The sequence below is a fragment of the Hoplias malabaricus genome, chromosome 3 (assembly GCF_029633855.1).
Source record: "Hoplias malabaricus isolate fHopMal1 chromosome 3, fHopMal1.hap1, whole genome shotgun sequence".
Taxonomy (NCBI): domain Eukaryota; kingdom Metazoa; phylum Chordata; class Actinopteri; order Characiformes; family Erythrinidae; genus Hoplias; species Hoplias malabaricus.
The window spans coordinates 21,972,445-21,996,920 of NC_089802.1; the positions used below are offsets into that span (position 1 = coordinate 21,972,445).

At 37.3% G+C, this 24,476-nt stretch overlaps 4 protein-coding genes across 6 annotated transcripts; 2 read left to right on the forward strand and 2 right to left on the reverse strand.

The window, feature by feature from the left end:
- The first annotated feature begins 3,654 nt into the window (after positions 1 to 3,654).
- Positions 3,655 to 8,269, forward strand: meiob (meiosis specific with OB-fold). Its single transcript, XM_066666591.1, has 14 exons — positions 3,655 to 3,902; positions 4,123 to 4,196; positions 5,404 to 5,461; positions 5,673 to 5,804; positions 5,893 to 5,965; positions 6,145 to 6,340; positions 6,428 to 6,528; positions 6,603 to 6,655; positions 6,737 to 6,832; positions 6,943 to 7,041; positions 7,142 to 7,286; positions 7,384 to 7,570; positions 7,710 to 7,796; positions 8,132 to 8,269. Exons 2-14 carry the CDS (start codon positions 4,131 to 4,133, stop codon positions 8,237 to 8,239), a joined length of 1,401 nt encoding a protein of 466 aa, XP_066522688.1. The 5' UTR covers positions 3,655 to 3,902; positions 4,123 to 4,130; the 3' UTR covers positions 8,240 to 8,269.
- A 1,126-nt stretch (positions 8,270 to 9,395) lies between these two features.
- On the forward strand, positions 9,396 to 13,538 carry mlst8 (MTOR associated protein, LST8 homolog (S. cerevisiae)). 3 transcript variants are annotated; one of them, XM_066666592.1, is made up of 9 exons: positions 9,396 to 9,532; positions 9,788 to 9,953; positions 10,462 to 10,513; positions 10,594 to 10,756; positions 10,848 to 10,923; positions 11,017 to 11,169; positions 11,274 to 11,398; positions 11,917 to 12,080; positions 12,832 to 13,538. In XM_066666592.1, exons 2-9 carry the CDS (start codon positions 9,825 to 9,827, stop codon positions 12,948 to 12,950), a joined length of 981 nt encoding a protein of 326 aa, XP_066522689.1. In that variant the 5' UTR covers positions 9,396 to 9,532; positions 9,788 to 9,824; the 3' UTR covers positions 12,951 to 13,538. The 3 variants fall into 3 exon arrangements, with proteins under 3 accessions (XP_066522689.1, XP_066522691.1, XP_066522690.1); XM_066666594.1 differs by having other exon boundaries at positions 9,399 to 9,532; positions 9,817 to 9,953; XM_066666593.1 differs by having other exon boundaries at positions 9,414 to 9,532; positions 9,774 to 9,953.
- A 2,058-nt stretch (positions 13,539 to 15,596) lies between these two features.
- Positions 15,597 to 18,504, reverse strand: bricd5 (BRICHOS domain containing 5). The gene is made up of 6 exons (XM_066662894.1): positions 18,393 to 18,504; positions 17,912 to 18,040; positions 17,556 to 17,705; positions 17,362 to 17,469; positions 16,161 to 16,314; positions 15,597 to 15,734 (listed from the first exon to the last, which is right to left on the reverse strand). The coding sequence occupies exons 1-6, from the start codon at positions 18,444 to 18,446 to the stop codon at positions 15,643 to 15,645; spliced, it is 687 nt and encodes a 228-aa protein (XP_066518991.1). The 5' UTR covers positions 18,447 to 18,504; the 3' UTR covers positions 15,597 to 15,642.
- A 374-nt stretch (positions 18,505 to 18,878) lies between these two features.
- pgp (phosphoglycolate phosphatase) lies at positions 18,879 to 24,330 on the reverse strand. Its single transcript, XM_066665070.1, has 2 exons — positions 23,398 to 24,330; positions 18,879 to 20,601 (listed from the first exon to the last, which is right to left on the reverse strand). The coding sequence occupies exons 1-2, from the start codon at positions 23,990 to 23,992 to the stop codon at positions 20,276 to 20,278; spliced, it is 921 nt and encodes a 306-aa protein (XP_066521167.1). The 5' UTR covers positions 23,993 to 24,330; the 3' UTR covers positions 18,879 to 20,275.
- Between the last annotated feature and the right edge of the window lie 146 nt (positions 24,331 to 24,476).

Sequence of the window (24,476 nt, forward strand, 5' to 3'; positions counted from 1 at the left end):
TTTAAATAATTATTAAAAGGAAACCTTTAGTTTGCACAGATTAATTTCACTTCATAATCATAGTACCACACCTGATTATGTCACTCATGTAATATCAAGTCATTCTGATGGGTCATTTTAAAATAAAAGCTCTTTGAATTGTCCCATATCTGTAAATTTAATTCCAAATTTATATCATTATTAAATGTGAACCATTAGTTTGCACAGAACAATTTCACTTCATAATCATAGTACCACACCTGATTATGTCACTCACTGAATATGAAGTCATTCTGGTGTGCCATTTTAAAAAAGAACTATTGTAAATGATCACATTTCAGCTATATTCACTCCGGATGTTGGAATTGTTATTAAAAGGAATCCTCCAGTTTGCACACACCACTTTCACTTTATAATGAAAGTACACCCCCTAAATATATGTCTCTCACTTAATATCAAGTCATTCTTGTGTGCCATTTCAGATTAGGACCACTGTAATCAATCAGATTTAAATTATATTCACTGTAGATGTTGAGATTGTTAATAAAAGGAATCCTCCAGTTTGTAAACACTACTTTCACTTCATAATGATAGTACAGCACATGCAAGCATCAATCATTTAATGTCATACTATTGTAGTGTGTCTAATTTGTTCATCCACTCATTACATCCAGATCACATTACTGATATAATGCACGACGCGGTTCCTCAGCGCCTTCAAGAGTAGTCGACTCGTGTACCGAGTGATTACTCCAGTGTGAATCGAAGGAACTGGCGTTAGAAGCGTGCTGGAGTCACCCCCTCGCTGGTGGATTACCCCTTCAGGTCCGGGGAAATTTTTTTGGGGGGGTTAAGGGTGGGGGCTGTTAGCCTCCGACTTCAGGACAAGGGAAGTGAGGCTAACAGGGGCGCACCTCTGGGGGATCCATGGTTAAAGAAATCCCTCAAGAGTTCGCCCATCAGACCCCCTAAACCCTTAACAGTTCCAGTACAGGACGTCGTTGCAGGGCCCCCTGCCTCCGTGGACGTCGTCGCAGGGCCTCCTGCCTCCGTGGACGTCGTCGCAGGGCCTCCTGCCTCCGTGGATGTCGTCGCAGGGCCTCCTGTCTCTGTGGACGTCATCGCAGGGCCTCTTGTCTCCGTGGACGTCGTCGCAGGGCCCTCTGCTCCCAAGGACGTCCTGCCAAGTCTTATCCAGTCCCCTGTTAATCCAGTCCAGTCCACATTTCAGTCTTATGTCTTATCACCTGTCTCTTCACCTGTCTTGTCTTCAGTCCAGTCTCCATTTCAACCCTCTGTCCTGTCTCAAGTCCAGTCTCCTGTCCATTCCCAACACCCAGTCCCGTCACCTGTCCTGCCTCATGTCCAGTCCCCGTATACATCCAGTGTTCAATCAAATGTCCTGTCCCCTGTTCAGTCACTTGTCTTGTCTCCCTTCCAGTCCACTGTCCTGTCCCGTGCTCCTGTCCAATCTTCTGCCTCTGGTTCTGTCCTATCCTCAGTTATGTCCCCATCAGTAATGTGATCTGGATGTAATGAGTGGATGAACAAATTAGACACACTACAATAGTATGACATTAAATGATTGATGCTTGCATGTGCTGTACTATCATTATGAAGTGAAAGTAGTGTTTACAAACTGGAGGATTCCTTTTATTAACAATCTCAACATCTACAGTGAATATAATTTAAATCTGATTGATTACAGTGGTCCTAATCTGAAATGGCACACAAGAATGACTTGATACTAAGTGAGAGACATATATTTAGGGGGTGTACTTTCATTATAAAGTGAAAGTGGTGTGTGCAAACTGGAGGATTCCTTTTAATAACAATTCCAACATCCGGAGTGAATATAGCTGAAATGTGATCATTTACAATAGTTCTTTTTTAAAATGGCACACCAGAATGACTTCATATTCAGTGAGTGACATAATCAGGTGTGGTACTATGATTATGAAGTGAAATTGTTCTGTGCAAACTAATGGTTCACATTTAATAATGATATAAATTTGGAATTAAATTTACAGATATGGGACAATTCAAAGAGCTTTTATTTTAAAATGACACATCAGAATGACTTGATATTACATGAGTGACATAATCAGGTGTGGTACTATGATTATGAAGTGAAATTAATCTGTGCAAACTAAAGGTTTCCTTTTAATAATTATTTAAATTTGGAAATAAATTTACAGAAATGGGACAATTCAAAGGGCCTTTATTTTGAAATGACACATCAGAATGACTTCATATGAAGTGAGTGACATAATCAGGTGTGGTACTATGATTATGAAGTGAAATTGTTCTGTGCAAACTAAAGGTTTCCTTTTAATAATTATTTAAATGTGGAATTAAATTTACAGATATGGGACAATTCAATGGGCTTTTATTTTGAAATGACACATCAGAATGACTTCATATTACATGAGTGACATAATCAGGTGTTGTACTATGACTATGAAGTGAAATTGTTCTGTGCAATCTAAAGGTTTCTTTTTAATAATGATCTAAATTTTGGAATTAAATTTACAGAAATGGGACAATTCAAAGAGCTTTTATTTTGAAATGACACATCAGAATGACTTCATATGAAGTGAGTGACATAATCAGGTGTGGTACTATGATTATGAAGTGAAATTGTTCTGTGCAAACTAAAGGTTTCCTTTTAATAATTATTTAAATGTGGAATTAAATTTACAGATATGGGACAATTCAATGGGCTTTTATTTTGAAATGACACATCAGAATGACTTCATATTACATGAGTGACATAATCAGGTGTTGTACTATGACTATGAAGTGAAATTGTTCTGTGCAATCTAAAGGTTTCTTTTTAATAATTATTTAAATGTGGAATTAAATTTACAGATATGGGACAATTCAATGGGCTTTTATTTTGAAATGACACATCAGAATGACTTCATATTAAGTGAGTGACATAATCAGGTGTGGTACTATGATTATGAAGTGAAGTTGTTCTGTGCAAACTAAAGGTTTCTTTTTAATAATTATTTAAATTTGGAATTAAATTTACAGAAATGGGACAATTCAAATGGCCTTTATTTTGAAATGACACATCAGAATGACTTCATATTACATGAGTGACATAATCAGGTGTTGTACTATGATTATGAAGTGAAATTGTTCTGTGCAAACTAAAGGTTTCTTTTTAATAATTATTTACATTTGAAATTAAATTTACAGAAATGGGACAATTCAAAGGGCCTTTATTTTGAAATGACACATCAGAATGACTTTATATTAATTGAGTGACATAATCAGGTGTTGTACTATGATTATGAAGTGAAATTGTTCTGTGCAAACTAAAGGTTTCTTTTTAATAATTATTTAAATTTGGAAATAAATTTACAGACATAGGACTACACAAAGGGCCTTTTTTTTAAATGGCACATCAGAGTGACTTGAGAGTCATGTCCTAAAATCTTCATCATTTCCACAAAATAGCAAATATTTGTTGTTTATCCATTTATTATTTGTTTAGAAAATTATTTATTATTACATACATTTCCTGTCATTGACTTTTGGCTTTTATTTAGAAATTTGTTCCTCTGCACGCTATTACCGTAATGTTCAGAATACGACGTTCCACCAAATCTAAGTGGGGGCTGGCTTGACCAAGCTTTTCCAAGTGGAGGCTCCAATAAAGCGAAAGGACTCTGAAATGTCGCCCTCCACACGACCGTCTTTGTTCTTGTGTCTAAATGCAATCATATTTTGACTCAGGTTGAGGGCATATTCACTATCAAAATGCATGATTTCAGATGATCCTATTGAACAAGTGCGTATAAACATCGAGTATCCACTTTTCAGCCACACAGCATAATTCACCGGCTTCACTGACGTCACCACTTTCGGTGCACTCGCGCTGTAAGCTTCACCTTCACTCAAATTTCACTCAGGTAATCTGTGTCTGGTTTTCAACTGTAAACACTAATATAACACAACCATATCAAACTATCTATCCGAGTCTGTTTGTGTTTTAATGTTGATGGTTATATCTAAGTCCATGAGAACCGAGCAAAAGTCCGTCTCTTGCTACAAAACCTTCGCGTTTGCTGACCGTTACCTCAACACTGCTGGTGTAACGGTCGCCTCTGACGAGGATGTTCTTTGTTTCAGGTGCAAAGATGGCATATGACTCGCTGCAGAACTGCGTTCCATTATCTGATTTAAGCCCAAATATCACACACCCGGTGAGACTTTAATTAGTTCTTTAGTTGGTGTTACTTTTTAATGAATTAGCATCATTTGGTAAATTCCTGTTTGAGATGTGTTATGACCACTGCTGGTTAAAATCCTAACCCAAGTAAATTAGTAATTAATTTTTTTACAGAAGTAGCTAGCTAAATGTTCCAGTAGAGTCGAGGCCCAGAATTAACTACAAACTTTCAAACTAAGTTTTCAGAAATTCACACAGTTTATGTCACCATATCTTCTTTGTATTTAAATCAGGCAGTGCACTTTATTTAAGCAAGAAGTCATTTCCAAATAGCTAAGAGACTTTATCTTATTTCTGGTTCTACTCTGCCAGTTTTTCCAATGCCCAGGAGAAACCAGACATATGGAGGTAGAGGTCCACAATTGTGTATTTGGAAGTCTCCCAATGGGAATTTTCCCATTGTATCAAGAGTAACAGTTGCTATAAACAATTCCTAATATGGCAATTGGCCAATTAGAAGCTTCTCAGGTTTAAATCAATTTCTGAAGACCTTTACACAGTTTAGAAGCACAAATGATATTACTGAGTAACTTCTAGGAGTGCAGTGGAACTTCTCAGGACACCCAGTTTCTGTCAGCACAGGGACTGATGTTCTATACACTATTTGGATCCTTTTAGTATAACATAATGCAAAAAATTTCCAAATCAGTATTTTGACCAATCACAAAGCTGCACAGATAACCAAGCATGTAACAATATAAAATTAAACACTAAAATGTATCAGTTACATTTTAAATGCAACTGAGTAAATATTCAAAGCCATATTTAAATTTATTTCCTCTTGAGAATGGGTTATGGTTAGATTATAAAACTGAGAAAACATGTCATTTTTTCATGCAAATGTAAGCAACAACCAAGCAGCCAAGGGGCTGAATCTGCAGAACTGAACAATACCTAAGGGGCTAGAACAAAACATATTTGAGTAAGCGTGGCAGTATTATTAATGTTCAATTAACAGTCAGTATTATGTAACTGAATAAATGTAGTTATCACTCATTTGTGTAGTTATGCATATAAAAAAATATGTATGTAGTACTTATTTATAATTCCATATATAAAATATACTGACTAAAGCATGCCTAAAAATATATAAGGTATATACAAAATACAGAGACTAAAAGCATGTGCTTTTTTTCTTTTCAGTTATTAAATAAGTTAAAATCTCTTTCCATTTCTGTTAGAATGTGGTTGGGGTTATAATTGGAAAGACTGATGCACGAGGATTTCCAGACAGAAGAAGTGAGTTCCCTCTGAACAGTTAAATACATAAAGGAGTAATTCATAATTTTATGTTTGCTTAGCCCAGGTTCAGGAACTCATGGCAGGCCAGATGCCTGCATTTTGGTTGTTTTATTGCTCAGAAAATCTTTATTAATTTCTTTAGTTTATGTCAAAATGTTTACTTGCAATTATATGGGTTAATTGTTAGAAATTGTGCTTTTCATTCCAGATGTAGGGAGTGAACGATTTACTTTCGGCTTCACTATTAAAGACACCCCAGATCATTTCATCAATGTGTCTGCATGGGGCAAAGAGGAATATGTTCTTGGACTTTGCAGCCGGTTCAAAGTTGGAGATTGTGGTGAGGCACCACTTGTATTAGCATGGGTTTCTCTGCATAGTTCTAGAAATTATGTAGATGGAGCTCAGTTTTGTTATTTGCTTTTTAGTGGTGATTGAAAACCCCCTTGTTGTTATCAAAGATCCAGAAAAAGAAGACAGATTCTGTCCTTCAACCCCAAGGTAAATATTACAGTTTTGCATTTTTGTAAATTTCATACATGACCCTGAGAAACTTGACCTTTTTAGCAGGTAAACGTTGAATATATATTTTTTGTGTATGTTTGTTCAACCTCACAAAATATGTGTAGAACAGATGTGTAGCAGGTGCATTTTCCCTCAGTTTCTATGGTTTTTCACAGTTTCTACAGATTGTTGGTGACAGAAAGTCATTCAGCCATAAGGATGTGTTCAGACCTAGAAACAGAAACCAGGCTCCTGCCCCTATTCCACATTCCAGTAAAGGACTCTAGGGACTTTTACTCATTAGGTGACATTACTGCAAATGGACAAAGCCTGGATGGAAACTTCATTAACATTCTCGCTGCTGTGAGATCTGTAAGAAACTGTCAGTTGTCCTCAAAAACTAAAAATATAAACTGTAAAATTAATTTTTGAAGCTAATTTGTTTCAATTTACCAAAAGATTGGAGAGTCGAGGCACTTCACTACGTCAGATGGACGCAATGGGCAGAGGCTCGAGATTAAGCTCTTTGATAATACTTTGGCAACATTCCCTTTAATATGGTATGTCTAAATTTAATTTCCAAAGAACATTTTCTTCATTACAATATAATATCTACTATTTATTAAAACTATAGCTGGGACCAAGAGACAATTCAGCTTTTACAAACACTGACACCACAAGAAACAGGTATAGTAATTTACAGTAACTTGTCCATTATTCTATGTGCACGTAGAATTTCATTTAAATTAACAGTTGTGTTTCTTTCAGTGCTCTTTATAGTGGATGCTCGCATTAGCTTTGATAGTTTTCGTAACAGCATGGTATCAACAGCTACATCAAAAACAATTATTACCATAAATCCTGGTGAGTATGTCACTCTGCTTCATTTTTTTAAACATTTCTACAAAAAAAAATTGCTGCATTTTTCACTGCAATGAGGTAATTCCTTTTCTTTTCTTTTCTTTTATTATTAGATACAGCTGAAGCCAACCAGCTATTCAGTTATGCAAGAGAATTATCAGAATTTGGACAATTAGATGAGCAAGACATAGAAATGAGAGAAGATCTTCCTTGTAATTTCACATCAATATATTTTTGTTTTTATATTTACATTTAAAATAAAAAAAACATAACATTAAACATTAAAATTGTATTGTTTCTTTTTTTTCTCAGTGGAATCAATTACTGATGTGCTGACAGTAAAACAAATTAAAGCTAAGGCCCAAGAAAACTCTAATATCTTCCATTGTGTCATTTATGCATTCATCACAACTCTTGGATTAGATTCCTCCATTTCCAGAATCATTTGCAGCAGGTGGTAAGTCTGAAATGCTTGATTTGTAATCGCAGTCTGCTTTATGACATCCATATTCTCCACATGGTCTGTGTTCCAATTAATTATGTTTATGTTACAGTGCCAGATGCAAATTTTACATTTATGAGGACATTGGAACTTGCACTAACACATCATGTCCAAATCAAGGACAACCACATGAAACCACTGTAGAATTTAATCTGTGGGTGGACATCAGTGATCACACTGGCACTCTGAAAGCCTGCAGTCTTTCAGGCACCGTTGCGGAGAAATCACTAGGATGCACAGTGAGTGCATTTATAACTTATAAGTTATAAATATAAGAGGCATATAGAAATATGGTGATCCAGCCTGCACAAAAGCAAAATACAGTTAACTTGTTCTAGAAAGAGCTCTGTTTATAATTAATGTTTGTTTCCATTTTAGTCTGAGGAGTTCATGTGTCTCTCAGAGCAACAGCGAATTACTATGAAGTGGAGGTTTCTTCTGGAAAGGTGCAAAATTTATCTCAAGGTATGAGGTCCTTTTTCATGTTTAATATAGCAGTCCCAAGCATTCATCAAACTCTTTTAATCTTTATCAGAGGTCTGCAAATAATTTGAAGTAGTGTTTTAGTATATTTTCTATAGCAGTCATATTTTATAACTCATTAGATATACTGTAATGTTATGTTTAGTACATTTTCATATGCTCTGAATCTTAATTAAACATCCCAGTTTTTGTGATTGAATGATAATTCTAAATATGAAAGCAATGATCATTATTACAGTTGATAACTACAGCTGAAGTATTGTTCTCAGAAGTGGTAGTTTTCAATAAAACTACTCCTAACCTGTATTTTTTATTAGGTTTTTCCGTCTACCAAATATGTCCGTGGCATTAGGGCAAATATCCTTTCTTGTACTCATGCTGATCCAGTGGAAGTGAAGCAGAGTATGTCTGCCATAATCAACTGAGTGTGTTTTCTAACTGATGTGGAACAGAGGGTATGAACTAAAATTAGTTATAATGTTAAATGAATGCATATACCCTGTATGGCCCAAAGTTTGTGGACTCATCCTGCATGCCTTCTTGAAGGTTGTTTGCTTCATTTTGCTGTGTTATTATATTCTTATAGGAAAGTGTTTCTCTAGATGGTAGGACTTTTTGTTAGGGTTCGGTTTTGTATTAGGCTCATAAACATTAGTGTTAATATTATTTAATATTGATCTAAGGCAGTGATGTTACATTATTTGTTCAGCATCACAAAAGCCTCAATTGTGCTCTATCACCCCATAAGATAAAATTCCAGTGCTGCACAGACCAATGCTAGCAGCGATTTAACATTTAATTTTTCAGTTTCTATGAGTTTCCATTTTATAAGATTCACTTACCATATAAGGGAACTTTGTAGATCTAAAATTACAAGCATTTTTTTGTCTTTTGCTCTGCATACATCATGCCCTCTTTAACTCTGTTCTTCAGTGATCAGGTCCCCCATAGAACAACAACAAATATTATGTGGGTCTTGGATCATTATCACACTGCTGTATCCTGCCTGTTGTGGTGGAGGCATGTATTGCGCTGGTACAAATGGGTCAGACACAGCAGTGCTGCTGGAGATTTTAAACACTCCACTCACTGTCCACTGTATTAGACACATCTATATTGTTGGCTGGATAATTTGGGATGGTGTTTAAATATTTAAGCAGCACTGCTGTGTCTGATCCACTCATACCAGTGCAACACATTCATATCTCCCCAACATGTCAGTGTCACTGTAGAGCTGGGTTTGAAACAGCACCCAAATCATACCTGCTGTGTGTTGGTTCTTTGGAGAATAAGGATTCTGACCACTGAAGAACAGGATGAAAGTGGACTAGCAAAGTATGCAGAGCAACGGGTGAAATACGCCTGTAATTGCAGGACGAGAGTGAAGTAAGTGGACCTGATCAAATGGGCACTAAATGTAATTTAAAATGTAATAATTTATCATATTGTATATACGTTGTTGTATTTTGTGTTATCTTTTGTATATTTATGAAATATATGTTTTGCATAAAAATAAACAACGTGATTATTTCCAGCGAGCCTCTATAACTGCAGTTGTTCTTTCTATAAGGCGGAACGATTGAACGCTTTGTCTGTTTCAAGGGGGAAGATTTTAATTGAGTCATCCTGGACTTGTAAATAATGTGGAAACAGCAGATAATGTTTTAATATTATTTTATTTATTGGTTTATTTTGATTGACCGTGCATCAATTGAGAGGTAAGAGCGGCTAACCATTACGTTTATTGATGTATTTTCCATTTTAATTACGCTGTTTATAGGACGATCTTTTTAAGGTTATCTGTGGTTTCTTTCACTTCAAACTTATCAGCTTTCTCCTCTCACAAGATACACGCTTCTCGTTAATATAGAATATAATTTGCCAACTCAAGCTAGCGATTGGTGTTGTTGACTGTTGCACAGATAAGGAGCATCACTGCGAGGTCTTTACTGTTTTCAGCGTTATGTCTACAGGCCAGGACTTCTGTCCCCTCACACTGCAGGATTAACCATGAACGTTAACCAAGGCACGGTCGGCAGTGATCCAGTGATCCTGGCCACCGCTGGATATGACCACACAGTGCGATTCTGGCAAGCACACAGTGGGATATGCACAAGAACTGTCCAGCATCAGGATTCTGTATCCTTTTTTGTTTGAGAAGTTTATAGCTAATGTAAACCTGCAAGTAACTGTTAGCACATTTTTTTTCTTTCAATATACTTCCTTTCAGTTATTCATATTTTAATGTATTAATTTCATTATGTAAAATATTCATTTTGAAGGATATATTTATTAATGTATTTTTCCAATCTTATAGGAATAAAATAATATGATCTGTCACTTAAAGAAAAATTACACTATTATTATTTTTAATTATGCATTTTATAAAACTGTAAGCATTGTTTCCATTCATGGCGATTCAGATGCTTGAAGCATTCGTCAGTGGTTTTTTTCCCATGAAAAAAATAGAAATTTGTTGTGTTTGAACTTGTTTTATCTTAGATTTGACACAGGATTTTGGCTTTAAAATGCACCATTTAACATCAAACCACTCTGAATATCTCTTTACATCTCATGAGTTCAGTCATTCTCTAGAAAATTGGGTTTATATTACACTAATTAAAATATGACTTAACTCCAACATCAGCAGGTTAATTCTCTTGAAGTTACTCCTGACAGAAGCATGATTGCAGCAGCTGGTAATTTCAGAAATATTCACTTTAAGCAGCAAATGACATTAATGAAATGGATATATTTAATGTATTCTTCTATTTCACAGGTTATCAGCATATACGAATGTATGATCTTAATTCAAACAATCCAAACCCAGTAATTAATTATGATGGTGTTAGCAAAAACATTACATCAGTTGGCTTCCATGAGGATGGGAGATGGATGTACACTGGAGGGGAGGACTGCATGGCACGTATATGGGATCTCAGGTGCTAAAGAATTACCACCCAGCCGGCATTGTGTTCCAAGTATGTGATATGTATTTGTATCAGAATATTAACACTCACTCTATTCATACAGGTCAAGAAATCTCCAGTGTCAAAGAATTTTCCAGGTCAATGCTCCTATAAATTGTGTGTGTCTCCATCCCAACCAAGTAAGTAATTCCCCTGTTTTAACATCTAGAGGGAGTTAATGGTTCATTCATGTTGATTGATACTTGATTTAATAAATGACTTCTTTTTTAAAGGCTGAATTATTTGTTGGGGACCAGAGTGGTGTGATCCACATATGGGATCTTAAAACGGATCACAATGAGCAGCTCATTCCAGAACCAGAGGTGTCTGTAAACTCTGTGCACATTGATCCTGATGCCAGCTACATGGCAGCTGTCAATAGTTCGGTTGGTTTCCATACTCTCAATTCAGTGACACTTTGTGAAAATTTAACTTTTGTATTTAATGCCAAGGTTATTATTTGAATGGGTTCTATTGTTTTCTTTCACAGGGCAACTGCTATGTCTGGAATTTGGCAGGCGGAATTGGTGATGAGGTGACGCAGCTCATTCCCAAGACAAAAATTCCTGCACACAAACGTTATTCTTTACGCTGTAAATTTAGTCCAGACTCAACGTAAGTACTTTAATAATACTTTTTGCAGATTTGTTTTCTAAATTGGTAGATATTTCGCTATTTGTTTTAAAATAAGTGTTTCTCTTCGGCAGATTTTCTACTAACAGGGCAAGATACATATCTTCCTTAATTTTTTTTTCTGCTGCATCATCATAATTTTCACATAAAAATGCTCTTTTTTGTATGTAAATGATGATTTTTGTTCCAGCCTTCAATGTTTTTTTTCTGTACACTACCAGAATAACATTAATGTAATATAATCAGTTGCTTACATGTATACTGATTTGCGCACAACAGTCATTGATGCTGTAGACCTCCAACACTGAATTTTTCTATAGTTTCCAGTTATAGTTATTTTATAAACTAACACATGGTTCAAAATATGTTTTCACAGATACCAACTTGCTTAGTATTACACTGTGAAAAATTTTATCTCACTGTGAAAATTTTTAGGTTGTATTTTCATTAGTACAAATAGTATTTAATTCAACTTTAACTGATTTTTACTTCTGCTGTAGATTGCTGGCCACTTGTTCTGCTGACCAGACTTGTAAGATCTGGAGGACCTCAAATTTCTCACTGATGACAGAGTTGAGCATTAAAAGCAACAACCCTGGAGAAACTTCTCGTGGTTGGATGTGGGACTGTGCCTTCTCTGGGGACTCGCAGTATATTGTCACAGGTGAGCAATTGGAGTAGGCACAGAATTGTGAATAATATCTGACCTGAGAAGTTGAGCTATAAGGAGATAGGAAACACATGAAGCATGCCTTATTTGTGTATTAACAAGCTAAAACAAAGCATCAATTTTTTTATGGTGATCCAATGTTTCTGGTATTTTAGAATCATTTATCTTTTAATTTCTGTCATTTTAGACATTTAAGGATAGTCAGGACTTCCTCCTAATAACCAAGTGAGGGAGGGCATTACACTACATCGGATAAAACTATACAATGTTACAGCATCTACTTTAACTGAGATTAGAAAGTATGACCTTTTTGCCTTTCAAATTTAATGGCTTTGATTCATAACAAAATGCAATCTGAACCACAGATGGTGTCACATTTTTTTAATGGTCTAAAAACTTTTTAGAGAAATTTTAGAAAATGTTATAGAGGATTTCTTTCGTTGTATATCGTTGCAGTTCAAAGAAAGACATGTATCTCCAAAATAGTAAGGTTACAGGAGATGGAAATAATCTAAACTTTTTTTCCAAGTAATTTTGGAGCATTCCTATTGGTCCGCATGAAATGTTCACACAATGTGAAGGACAGCTGTTGCATTCAAATGATGAACATATAGAAACTTGAAGATGCATTTTTTTTTCTTGGGACAGCGACAGTATGTTTAGCATATTTCTTTGTCTTAAGCTCTTTTGTAATATTGTTCATGTGCTTCCTTCTCAATAATACTTTTTCCACATTGATTTTCAGCTTCTTCAGATAACCTGGCACGCCTGTGGTGTGTGGAGACAGGGGAAATCAAGCGAGAGTACAGTGGCCATCAGAAGGCTGTTGTGTGTTTGGCTTTCAATGACAGTGTGCTTGGTTGATCGAAAACAATTACAGCATCTCCTATAGTAGCTCAGTCTGATGAAGTGGTTATAGAAAATAAAATAATTAATTATTAAAATAACAGTTTTTATAAATGTACCTATCACCAAATCATTATATCATGAATTATACTGCTCTGGATGCATTTAAATTATGATGTTAAACCATGTTATTAACAATACTATGTAGAGATGTACCATTCTGACAGACATGATAAATGTGGCTGATTTTTTTATACAGGTGTACATGACAGACATGAAATTGTCAATACATTTCAGTTTCTATTTGTATACCTGACCCATCAGACTAATTGCAAAATGTTGATCGACAGCACAAGCAAGAGTGCACCCGGTGAAATTCAGTGATTCATTATAAATTTTTAATTTATGACATGCAGGTTCCAACTATGTGTGTCTTACTGTGATTCAACTGGAATCTTGCCAAAACGAGTGCATTAATTTTGGCCTTATTAATGAACAGTTTGTGTGTTGTATTTAAGGCCAGAGGACCACCTCTGCAAACAGCACCAAAAATGAATTGTAGTGTGCAGTACCTGTGATTGTTTTCCCCATTAAACTGTGTGTTCTACTAAAGTCATTCCTTTAGTTTCTTTTCAAAATATTCTTCTCATCATGTTAAATGTCACTTTAAACATGCCACTATTTTTATGACTGTGAGAATACATTGTGTACTTAACTGTGAAAACAGGCATCAGAAAACATTATAAGCGACTATAAATAGTGTGAGAATAGTAGGGTTATATAAAAGTATGCTTTACTATTCATTCCTGATTTTTTCAGTCTTGTAGTTCTCAACGTTGATTTTCCTTTGAGACATAGCTGATGGTCATTAGTATGGCCACTGAAAGAAAAACTTGCGTTACTGAAAAACTAGAATAGACAGCTGCCAACCTTACATTACGTGTGTTTGTTGGGTTAATATACATTGCCATTTAGAGTCTAAAAATGATGGTATCTTTAAACTGGCCTAGCTATACTTTGCCCATAATTGTTGGAGCGTGGTTATGTTTTGTCTAGCCCTTATTGGTGCCATGTTAAAAACTACAACATTTTTTTTATATATTTTTTTTTTTTTTTGTAGAGTTTAGTAATCAAGGGATTGAAAAGCATGAGAGGAAAAAAACCCTATGCAAAACTGTTAAATTTGTGAATGATATTAAATTTTAGAAAGGTTAACCTTTAGCCTAAACTACACTGAAAAATTAGGCATCTGTTGTGTACCTGTATATGATCATTACAGTCATGTGATATTATGCACTACTTAAATAACACAAATGGATGCATTCTTCTTAAGAGAAAGTTCATATTATCAGCTCCCAAATGTTTTGAAAAGAAAATAATTGTCTTGATAATCCAACTTCTCACCAACATAATTAAGACCGGCGATACAGTTGCTCAACGTAGTGTCACTCACACAGCTCCGGTCCTGGGGTTGTGGGTTCAAGCCCCATTCTGGGTGATTCTCTATGAGTAGGTGTATTCTCCCCAGGTCCATGTTCCCCTCCATATTGCAAAAACACGTTCGTAGGTGGATTGGCTACTCAAAAGAATCCATAGGTGTGAGTGAACGTGTGTTTCGGCCTGTGAAGGACTGGCGCCCCCTTCAGGGTGTGTTCCCACATTGGCCCGAGTAATTCAAAGTAGGCTCTGGACCCACCTCAACCCTGAAGTGGATAAGTGGTTGCAGACAAATAAATAATTAAGGCCATTTATAAATTTGTCCCCCTTAAGGAAGTACAATTGTCTTCTCCTCTGAGAAGGTTTTAGACTTGGTTCAGATGGTTTAAAATTTCTGATCACATTTAGCCACAAGAATCAGGAACTGATATAATGGTTGTTTTGAATTAAAAAGCCACTCCTAACAATCAGTTGCTGCAAGGATCACAGTTCCTCTGCTCCACAGCCCTAGCCTTACAACAGCAATGGGTGAACCCTAAAACAATTTGTATAAATACTGAGGCAAAAAATTGATTCACCATTTTTTATCTTGTATTTGACTTTGATCCCACTATCATTGTTGTGCATACTTATGTAATTCCACACATTTGTAAATAAAACTTATGGCGGTGAAATATATTGTATTTAAATAGTATTTTATGATTGGGCATTACAAAGTGGTGCACAGCTATTTTGTAATCCAATTAAAATATTTATTGCTTTAATCCATTTTTCTGCTGGATTCATGAGTTCATGAAAACAGTATCATCTTAATGATTATGAACAAACAAATGTGCTAGCAACACCCAGGAAGAACTTAAGACGCTCAACAATTCTGTTTTTTATCCAGGAAGTTTTACTTGTAACTACTGTCTGATTGAGTGTGGGACACGCACAATGACAATTAATTATTGTGCAATTAATTGTGCTTTATTGTAGACCACCATTTATTGTTTTCTGTTATGCATCATGTTATAAGAAATGCAAGCAGCAATGAGTCTTGGATTTAATAATATGGAAACAACTTAGGGATTTTACACAGGAGGTGATGAGTAGGACTTTGCAGATAACATGACAGCATGCTGCTGATTGCCTTTTCAGAGTGAGTCTGTGTGTAGTGTGGGGCTTTTCCATTTTCTCTCATCAGTGCCAACAAAGATGCTTCTCCATAACTAAGTCTCAGAGAGGCATTCAGTTTCTCTTCTGCGTGTTCATACACTCAGCGAGCCGAGGCTCATTCTGGCAAGTAGTAGAAACACACAGACACACAAATGTTGCTGGGGAAGCAGATGTCGATGCAGAAGTAAATTAATCTTTCTTTGGGACCTGCAAAAAGGCAAGAGAGGCTGTGATCAGTCTGGTGGAACTTTGAGTGCTGATCTCAAAGCCAATATTTTCAGAGACTTGTTCCTGTTAGCCAAAGCAACTTTGGAAAAGGTCACGACTAGAGTGCAAGATTACATTTCTGAATCACACTTTGGACTTTAAAGAGCTTGCAAGAGAGTGCAAGCTTTCTTAATGCTCTCAAATTATTTTTCTTCATGACAAACAAATGATGAATAAAAAGTCTTATTGCATTAAAAAAGTACATGATAATGAGCCATTTAGCAAGAGAATGCATTTTGCACAGGAAGACCTACAATTATGCAGAATAGTTTGTGCAGGAATAATGACGGCATTCAAGAGTAGATTTAAAATTTTAAAAATGTAAGTTTCCAGTGAAAACTACTCAGACAGTACTGGAGGTCTCACCATCAGCTCTCCGTGTCCAGTAGACTGGGCCCTGCTGACAGAGGGCCTGCAGTGGCTCCTGGAGTGTCGAGGCTTCCACACGACTACCTTCCAAAACTCCCAGAAACTCAGTGTGTCTCTGAGTCTTGTTTCCCACCAGCCAGACCTGACTCACCTGAAATAATACACCACACAAGAGTATCTTAATGTTCATCAGCACACTGGTAAATTATGGCTACATGGAATCACACCAATGCACGTATTGTTGTTCTCTGAGATGCAGCGAATCTTAATGGCATAATTGCATCTTCAGTGGCTTGGGTGTTTTCCTCAAGGACAAAAAAGCGTTTGTAATTATACCATTTTCTCCAGAAAGAGATCAGATATGCAATGAGTGCTAGTGGTGAAATGCTTCAGTGAACATGGTAACAAGCGGTTTTTGGTTATAAAAGCTCATTGTGTTAACAAACAGATATTTGTTCCAAAAGGGCCTATTGAATGGGATGAGGCTTCTCTTTTGGTGAGAAAATTGAATTACAGAGAGTTTGCTAATGGTTTTAAAGAAGTGCAATGATGCAAACATATAAACTTACACCAAGATTTTAAGTGGTCCACTATTTGGTCAATGATAAAGATCAAGCGAATGGTAAAAACCCATCCATTCTCTGTGGACCATAATCTGCCACAGAAACACCTTGTTAAGTGCTGAGAGAAGTGTGTCCAGCACAAGACTCTGCCCTGTTAACGGAAGGGCTCCCTTTCCTCCCAGTAGTGACTTATAAGAGGAAAAAAGCCAACAGAGCGGCCATTGTGCACTCTGTGGTCCCATCCTGTAATGAGATCCATGGAAGGCAGATCAGATGTGCTAAGGAATTCAGACAACAGCTAGGCCAAGCTCGCCTGAACCTGTGCGGTCCATTGCTCCCTTTCTGGAGTCACACAGAGAGCAGCCGAAATAGCTCTCTAATCAGCTCAGGAGCACTAAGGTGGAGCTGTGTTGAAGTGTCACTCAAACTTCCTGCTAGCATAGTATAGTGGCATTTAGCCCTAAGCACACAAGGGGCACAGAAGTTAGGCTAGTCTGCTATGCTGCAAAAAAACAATAGGTAAAATGGCTGTGTACATTACAATATCAGACTTAATCAATCAAAATAGTGCCATTATGACAACAAGGCAAGTACAATCTGTTTGTGCCTGTATAATTAGTATAAAATGTAGTTACCTGTTGCTGTGACTCATTGAAGAGAATGTGCATGTTTTCATAATCCGCCGTCTCCATTTGGCGAAGGAAGCAAGTTTCCTTTTTATCCGGCTTGTAACATATTATCCCCTGAGTGAAAGAAATGAAACAGTATGGACATTGGAAGAAATCTAATTCTTAAATTTTTGATACAAGCTATGAAAAAGGGGTCTTACATGTTTCATGTCAAAGAGTACTGTAGAGGTGTGGTTGGTTTGCGAGATATAATATGTCACTGTGTTGTTAGGCCTGTCCACCAACGCCGACTGATTGATCAAAGCTGCAAGGTGGTCAGGAACTGCAATTCTGACATCCTGAAATGTAGACTGAAAAAATTTGATTTTTGGTTTTTTGGTGCATAGAAACAAATCTGTTGAAGACAGCACACCATATCCATATTTACAGGTCAATGAAAAATTCTAAATTTCAGCACAGATTCAACATAATTGCTCAATGGGTATTAGGATTACACTGAATTATGTTAAATACATCCATTATGACCTGAAACAGGTGATCATTTGAAGTTTCATACCTGTATTTCTGGTTGGAGAGCTAACTTTCCATTGATGAGGAGTGCAATGATAATGATGAGCAGTATGGCAGTGACGCTGCCCCAGAACACTCGGTGAGGAAACCTGGAGGAGCCTATAGGGCCACAAAGCTGAGACCACAGCAAACACAAAAATAAGAAATTATACAAGCTAACACTTCTGTTTTTTAGTTCTGAGATGTGCCACGTGTGAAGTGATATGTTTTAAAAAGCAGGCTACATGTTTGTTATGGTTCTCAACATTTAAATGAAATTTATGGTCTACAGCAGATGCTCTCTTCTTAACCCTTTTATTTTTAGTTCTACTAAAGTGCAATTTTTGGGAATATATCACATCTTCAGTGGGTGTCTTAATCTTTAAATTGTACCAAGAGGGAAACCAATGTAAGTTCTCAACAGTAAACATTGTGTGTGTTTCTCTTAACTACTGCTAGTGAGTAATGCAAGTTTATGGAAATCTCACCATGCATCTTGGATCCTCCGAACAAGTTTCTGAGCGTTTCCAGCACCTCACCATTCTGCATCCAGTTGCTTCACCTCACAATCCCTCCCTTCTCTGCATCAGGCTATGTTCATGATCGGGACTGACCAAGAGTGTGCACCTGTTGTGTACCTGCCCAGCTTCTCACTGCCATTCTTTACCCCCACCCCCTTCACTCAGTCACACACACCAGATAGTCCAACCCACTGGCTGCTACCCCACCCTGGACAATGGACAAAGGCAAGAGGCAAGGCTTGTTTTTTGCAGACAGGGCTTGTCATCATAGAGAGTCAGTTACATTAGCCATCCACTGCTCTTGCCTTGTAGCTGCTGATTGCCCAAGGTGACTTTAAATTCACACACTGTAATGACATTGGGAACATCTCATAATGACAAGTAATTCCAATACACTGGCACTCAGACAAACCTTTGATTCTGAATTATAATTAGTATTTTTTATTTGATCACAATAATTTGTTCAAGGCAAGACAGAACAAACTGAAATGGCTACATATGAAGTAGCAGAAGTGGCTAATGATGAGTGATAATGATAAAACAGGCAGGTTTTCTTTTAACAAAGACACAAAAGCACTTCAAAATAAAGTGTTGTGTGAAATTGCCCATGGAGGCACTCACGTCACAAAACATGGACAGCAACAGAACAGAGCCTATTAACAACAGATCTAGACTATCCGAGGCTATATATACATTTTCTGAATTTTTGGGTACATAACAGAACATTGAAACGCTTTACATTCTATTTAATTTTTTATACAGTGAACAATTCTTCCAAAAGTTAGATGACACCACCCTTTATGAGTGAATTAATCGTTAATTGAGGACATAGGCATCCAGCTGTGCACCAAAAGCTTGTATAATCGCCACGATAAGCATTCTTTATAGAAAGGGACACTCTGGAGCAGCTGCACATGAGCCTATGGATACCATGCACAATGCCAGCTTTGAGCTAGAGGAGTATAAAATTCCCAAGCACTGTGCTGGGAGGCAGTGGAACTGTGCTCTCTAGAGTGATTAAGCTTGATGCATTAGTTGTGGGATGAGTTTGAGTGCTGGGTCTGAACTAATGAAGCGTCAACACAGAAATGCTCATCATGTTGCCTGAAGACAAAAAATGGGAAAAAAGGCCTATTAACTGCCTTCTTTCAGAAGAAACACTGGGTGAGGTGTCTACAAACCTTCTGACATATAGCATACATATAGTGTTTTGACAAGGTTAAATATACTTAAAATGACTAAAACACTACCTGTCCATTAAAAAAAAAATACAGCAATGACAGTATATAATGGAATATGGAAAGATAGAGGTAGACACAGTTAATGGAACATTCTATGAATTGAATGATGTTTTGTTGTCACTGTAAGAGCAAAATAATTAACTCCAATTATTTTTCTCTTAATTTTTCTTTTGCCTTTGTCAGTATGTAATGACCACTAGCCTTATTAAAAACGTCCAAAAATATGACCTCTTGTTCCATAAAATTAAGAATAACTTCCCTCTTATCCTTGTTACATTTTCAGTGATGAGATTCTTGTCTGAACAGCAATACAAAGCTAGTGCTTTTAACACAGCCAGTGTACAGTACTGTTTACTGAAAATGCTTGACGAAATAGAAAAAAAAACAAAAAAACAAAAAAAAAAACACACATGCAGTCCCTTTTATAAGCCTGTGTCATATCAAACCAACTGCTCTTCTAATTATAAACTTATCATGTCTTAATCATTAACACAGTTCACTTTGAACTTCATAGTAGAATATTAAATGTTTCTTGTATTCTGTTAACTTCATCTCTGTTAAATGGTCCATTAAGATGGACATTGGTTAAACAGCAATAAATACTAATATTTATCCTTGTAGGGCAGGTAAAATCTCTGCTATGCTATCAACATAATAGTCAGGCACCATTTTTTGACGTTCTGGACAGCTACTCCTTTGGTGAGCCTCAGCATCAGCTAAAGTAGAGACACCTGTCAAGGTCAGCAGAGTCTTCAGGCCACAGTTGGAGCCCAACATAATGTCTGTGTCCAGCCTGTCACCAACCATAAGACACCTGCTTGGTTCCAAGTTAAACTGGTTGGCCACACATTCGAACATGAAGTTGCTGGGCTTCCCCACCACCTGAGCCTTTCGCTGTGCTGCAGTCTCCACGGCTTTCAGGAGACAGCCCGTCCCTACAGACACAAAGTCACCATGTTAAAAGAATTTCACACTTGTTCACCTATGGGACATGCAAAAATAATCATTGTGAGAACAGGTGTAGGTCGTAACAAGTTATATTTACCCATATGTACTCAGAGCTATTTATATATTTACAGGCAAGTGCAAAGGTTTAGTCATTGTTACTTGTTCCCTTTAAAGCAGTATGCATTTTCTACAGAGAACAGACTCCTGTGTGAATATACAAAAAACTGTTGTACTTTACATGCAAACACCATTTCCAGAAAATATGGCATATTATTATAATTAATATAGTATAATATAGTTAATATAGTTAATAATATTATATATAAATATAGTGCCATAAAAATAGTCCGATTTGTTTTTTTGTTTTTTTTTCTTGTGAACGTTTATTTTTATATATATATAGAATTTTTTTCTTTTGAAGCCTGCAACACACTGTATGGCTGCTCTGTATGTATGGAAATGTATTTTTATATATAAAATATTTATATATTTACTTATTTACTTTCTTTTAATCCTGCAACACACTCCAAATAAAATAATTGAATTGTTACTACAAATTCATTCAAATAATTAAACTGCTCCAACATTTCTGAAGATCATTCCATATAAAAAGGGCCCTGTAACTAATCTCTCTTTCCAAATTCAGACTGAACTGTTGGGATGTCCAATATTATGTAGCTACTGAAAGGTAAATTGTACAGAGCGCAGTCTCTTGTTAAATAGTCCGATAAATATGAAGGAAGCAAGAGCATTACGGGGACCAGTATGATGCTGAATGACTAGGTTTGATTAAGAATGCCACTCTGACACTCCCAAAATAATTAGGTGGAGCACTAACACTTTAGAAAATACAGGTCCACTGCTCCATACTCTAATGCCGGAGGTATTTTTAACACTCCAGCCAATTGGGCTTGTTAAATTTGGGCTCAGGTTCGATTGTGTAAGAAGCTATGTAAGCACATCTAAATGACTTGGTGCACTATTCGTTAATTATAAAAGAGGTGCAACTACAGTTTTAGTCTAGTCTAAAAAAACAGCATTCATTAAACAAACATCATGCAAGCTACAAAAAAGCAGAAGAGAACATTACCTCATAAATTTCAAAAGCAGATATCTTAAGAAAACTGTACTGATCACGCCTTATTTCATACAATCCATATATGGAGGTGAAAGAACAGCTTGTTTGGTTGTTTTTTCTTTTTATTTCTTAGTCCAGTAATGAGTGCATCAGACTGTACTACAGCAATGTACAATACTGGACAGTCAGTCAGACTAGAGCTTGTTTATATAACTCAGTCTTAAAGGCACAGGAACCCGAAACATACAATGTACTTCTAAAGCACTTCAAAGTTTCAATAGCAAGATGTCACTGGACAAAAATGATTATGTAATAAATGATGATGATGTTTACATTTCATAAGACCACCTCAGGGAGAATAAATTACTAGAAAAATGTATGGTATTAGTCCTTTGGTTCCTATGCTGATGAATACCACAAGAAACCGTAAATTAGGAGTTTTTTTAACACTATCCATTCAACACCAAATTCAAAGTATGCGGACAATTGCTCCTCCAAAGTTTCTTCTGAAATTAAACGTATTAAATAGACTAGATGTTGGAACATGTTCTGTGTTTTTGTTTTATGGCATTCAGCCACAAGAGCATTACGGGGACCCGTATGATGCTGAATGACTAGGTTTTGTTAAGAATGCCACTCTGACACGCAAAATAATTAGGTGGAGCACTAACACTTTAGAAAATATAGGTCCACTGCTCCATACTCTAATGCTGGGGGTATTTTTAACACTCCAGCCAATGCCTGACTTTGGGCTCGTTGATTTTGGGCTCAGGTTCGATTGTGTAAGAGGCTATGTAAGCACATCTAAATGACTTGGTGCACTATTCATTAATTAAAAAAGAGGTGCAACTTTTAGTCTAGTCTTGGTCACGAGTACTGCTGAGTTGTGTCTATTCTGTTACAGTGTTGAATGTGGAATTATACTCTTGGTAGTAAAGCACCATGAACTTCTGTAAAGCAAAGATTTTCAGCTCAACATAAATTCAGCTACATTTCAATGAGAGGCACTGGGAACTGTCTAAAGTTTCCAAAAATATGGAAAGAAAGCAAAAGATGAGGTGCAGTTTTTAAGTCGGCTAAATAATATTTTTAGACTATTGCGTGTAATTGGTAGCTAATATAAAACACAAGGGACCTGGAGGTTGTGGGTTCAAGTCCTGCTCTGGGTGACTGTCTATGGGGAGTTGGTGTGTTCTCCCTGTGGGAAACCCCATGGGTTTCCTCCAGGTGCTCTGTTTTCCTCCCATGGTCCAAAAACATGATGTTAGGTGGATTAGTGACTAAAATGTGTCCATAGGTGTGAGAGTATGTGTGTGTGTGGCCCCCTCCAGGGTGTGTTCCTGCCTTGCGCCCAGTGATTCCGGGTAGGCTCCAGACCCACCGTGACCATGAACTGGATAAGCGCTTACAGACAATGAATGAATGAATGGTCTCAGCCTCGACTCCATATTTCTTGACTAAAATACTAGTGTCAACAAAAAAGTTTGGTACATAGTGGTACAATGAGGCATTCGCCCTTTAGGACTGGTGACACTTTTTGAAAGTTCAGCCCAAGAAAGTGGTCAAAATAAAAAAATAAATCTTGGCTTTTTCTCATTCACCTTTGTCTCAAAAACTACAGTATTGTTTGCGTGAGTGTGGTGTAATTTTATTCTCCTCTGTATTATTACGTAATTTTATTATTAATAGTCTTATTAAGGCTCACCTGGCACAGCTTTTCCTCCTTCCAGGGGCAGCCTGGTGTCAGTGTTGGTGCCCACGAACTGGCACTGGGGGTCGCAGAGGTACTGCAGAGCTCGGTTAAGCTTCATGTAGCTGAAATGCTCGTCAAAGCCCACCAGAACGGCTCCGACCTCGGAGTCCAGTGGGACGTTTGCCCAGTCGCTCTGACCTCCAATCACCGGGTCAGGACCCACGCCAAGCTGCGTAATGCCCATGGCCTCAAGCTCCTGCCTCATGGCGGGACTCCCGATGAGATAAACTTTACCCTGGAGCGCGCAGACAGTGCGGATGTAAACGGCCGAGCAGTATGCAGTGCCGAACACCTCTTCCTCGCGCGCGTCGAAGCCCAGGCGGGCCAATTTGTCCGCGTACATGCGGCGGGTCTTGGTGCTGTTGTTGGTGACAAAGAACACCTTTTTGCCGCTTTTCTTAAGAGAGTTAACGACCTCCGGGGCTCCGGGGACGGCCTGGTCCCCTCTCCATATCACACCATCGCAGTCGAACAGCACGCTGTCCACCGACTCCAGTAATGGAGCCACAAGCGCGCCGCTCAACCGTGTGCATTTAGACGCCGCCATAAGTGTTCGGAACTCGGGACCGTTAGTGTTTGGACGATTACCGGGTTTATTTTCGTCTCGTCCTCGGTCACAATGACACAGCGAGTTTAAATTCCCTCCGTCCGTCTGTCCACTCTATAAAAACACAGACACACACACTCTTCCTCACACACGCAGTGCTAACGGTCTGCTGAGAGTCAGAGAGGAAGAAAGCAACCTGAAAAAAAAAATGTCTCGGTAAAACTCAACAGCAGAGGTTGAGACGGATTCTTTTTCCGTCATTCATTCACACTCTCCCCAACATCCCCGACCTGACCTTATTACATTAGATGTCCCAGCACTTCCGCACCGATTTAAAGGGACAGTAAAGGCCAATAAAAATGTACTCAGATTTTAAAAAATGCATCTAAATGCTTCAGTGCTTGAAAAAAATGCAAAGACAAAATCCTAAGGTCCACTTAAAAATCGGGAGATTGCTTGATTATTTATATCCAAAAACAGTCAT

Excerpts from the sequence above, each read along its gene's own strand:
- pgp (XM_066665070.1), bottom strand. The coding sequence starts at position 23,992 with ATGGCGGCGTCTAAATGCACACGGTTGAGCGGCGCGCTTGTGGCTCCA. Across the intron at positions 20,602-23,397 it reads AGGAGGAAAAGCTGTGCCAG|GGACGGGCTGTCTCCTGAAA; the intron begins GTGAGCCTTAAT and ends TTGTGTCTGTAG.
- mlst8 (XM_066666592.1), top strand. The coding sequence starts at position 9,825 with ATGAACGTTAACCAAGGCACGGTCGGCAGTGATCCAGTGATCCTGGCC. Across the intron at positions 10,757-10,847 it reads GCACGTATATGGGATCTCAG|GTCAAGAAATCTCCAGTGTC; the intron begins GTGCTAAAGAAT and ends CTATTCATACAG. Across the intron at positions 11,170-11,273 it reads TGGCAGCTGTCAATAGTTCG|GGCAACTGCTATGTCTGGAA; the intron begins GTTGGTTTCCAT and ends TTTCTTTCACAG.
- bricd5 (XM_066662894.1), bottom strand. The coding sequence starts at position 18,446 with ATGGTGAGGTGCTGGAAACGCTCAGAAACTTGTTCGGAGGATCCAAGA. Across the intron at positions 17,706-17,911 it reads CTCTCCAACCAGAAATACAG|TCTACATTTCAGGATGTCAG; the intron begins GTATGAAACTTC and ends AAATTTTTTCAG. Across the intron at positions 16,315-17,361 it reads TCAATGAGTCACAGCAACAG|GTGAGTCAGGTCTGGCTGGT; the intron begins GTAACTACATTT and ends GTATTATTTCAG.
- meiob (XM_066666591.1), top strand. The coding sequence starts at position 4,131 with ATGGCATATGACTCGCTGCAGAACTGCGTTCCATTATCTGATTTAAGC. Across the intron at positions 6,529-6,602 it reads GCAACATTCCCTTTAATATG|CTGGGACCAAGAGACAATTC; the intron begins GTATGTCTAAAT and ends TTAAAACTATAG. Across the intron at positions 7,042-7,141 it reads AATGAGAGAAGATCTTCCTT|TGGAATCAATTACTGATGTG; the intron begins GTAATTTCACAT and ends TTTTTTTCTCAG.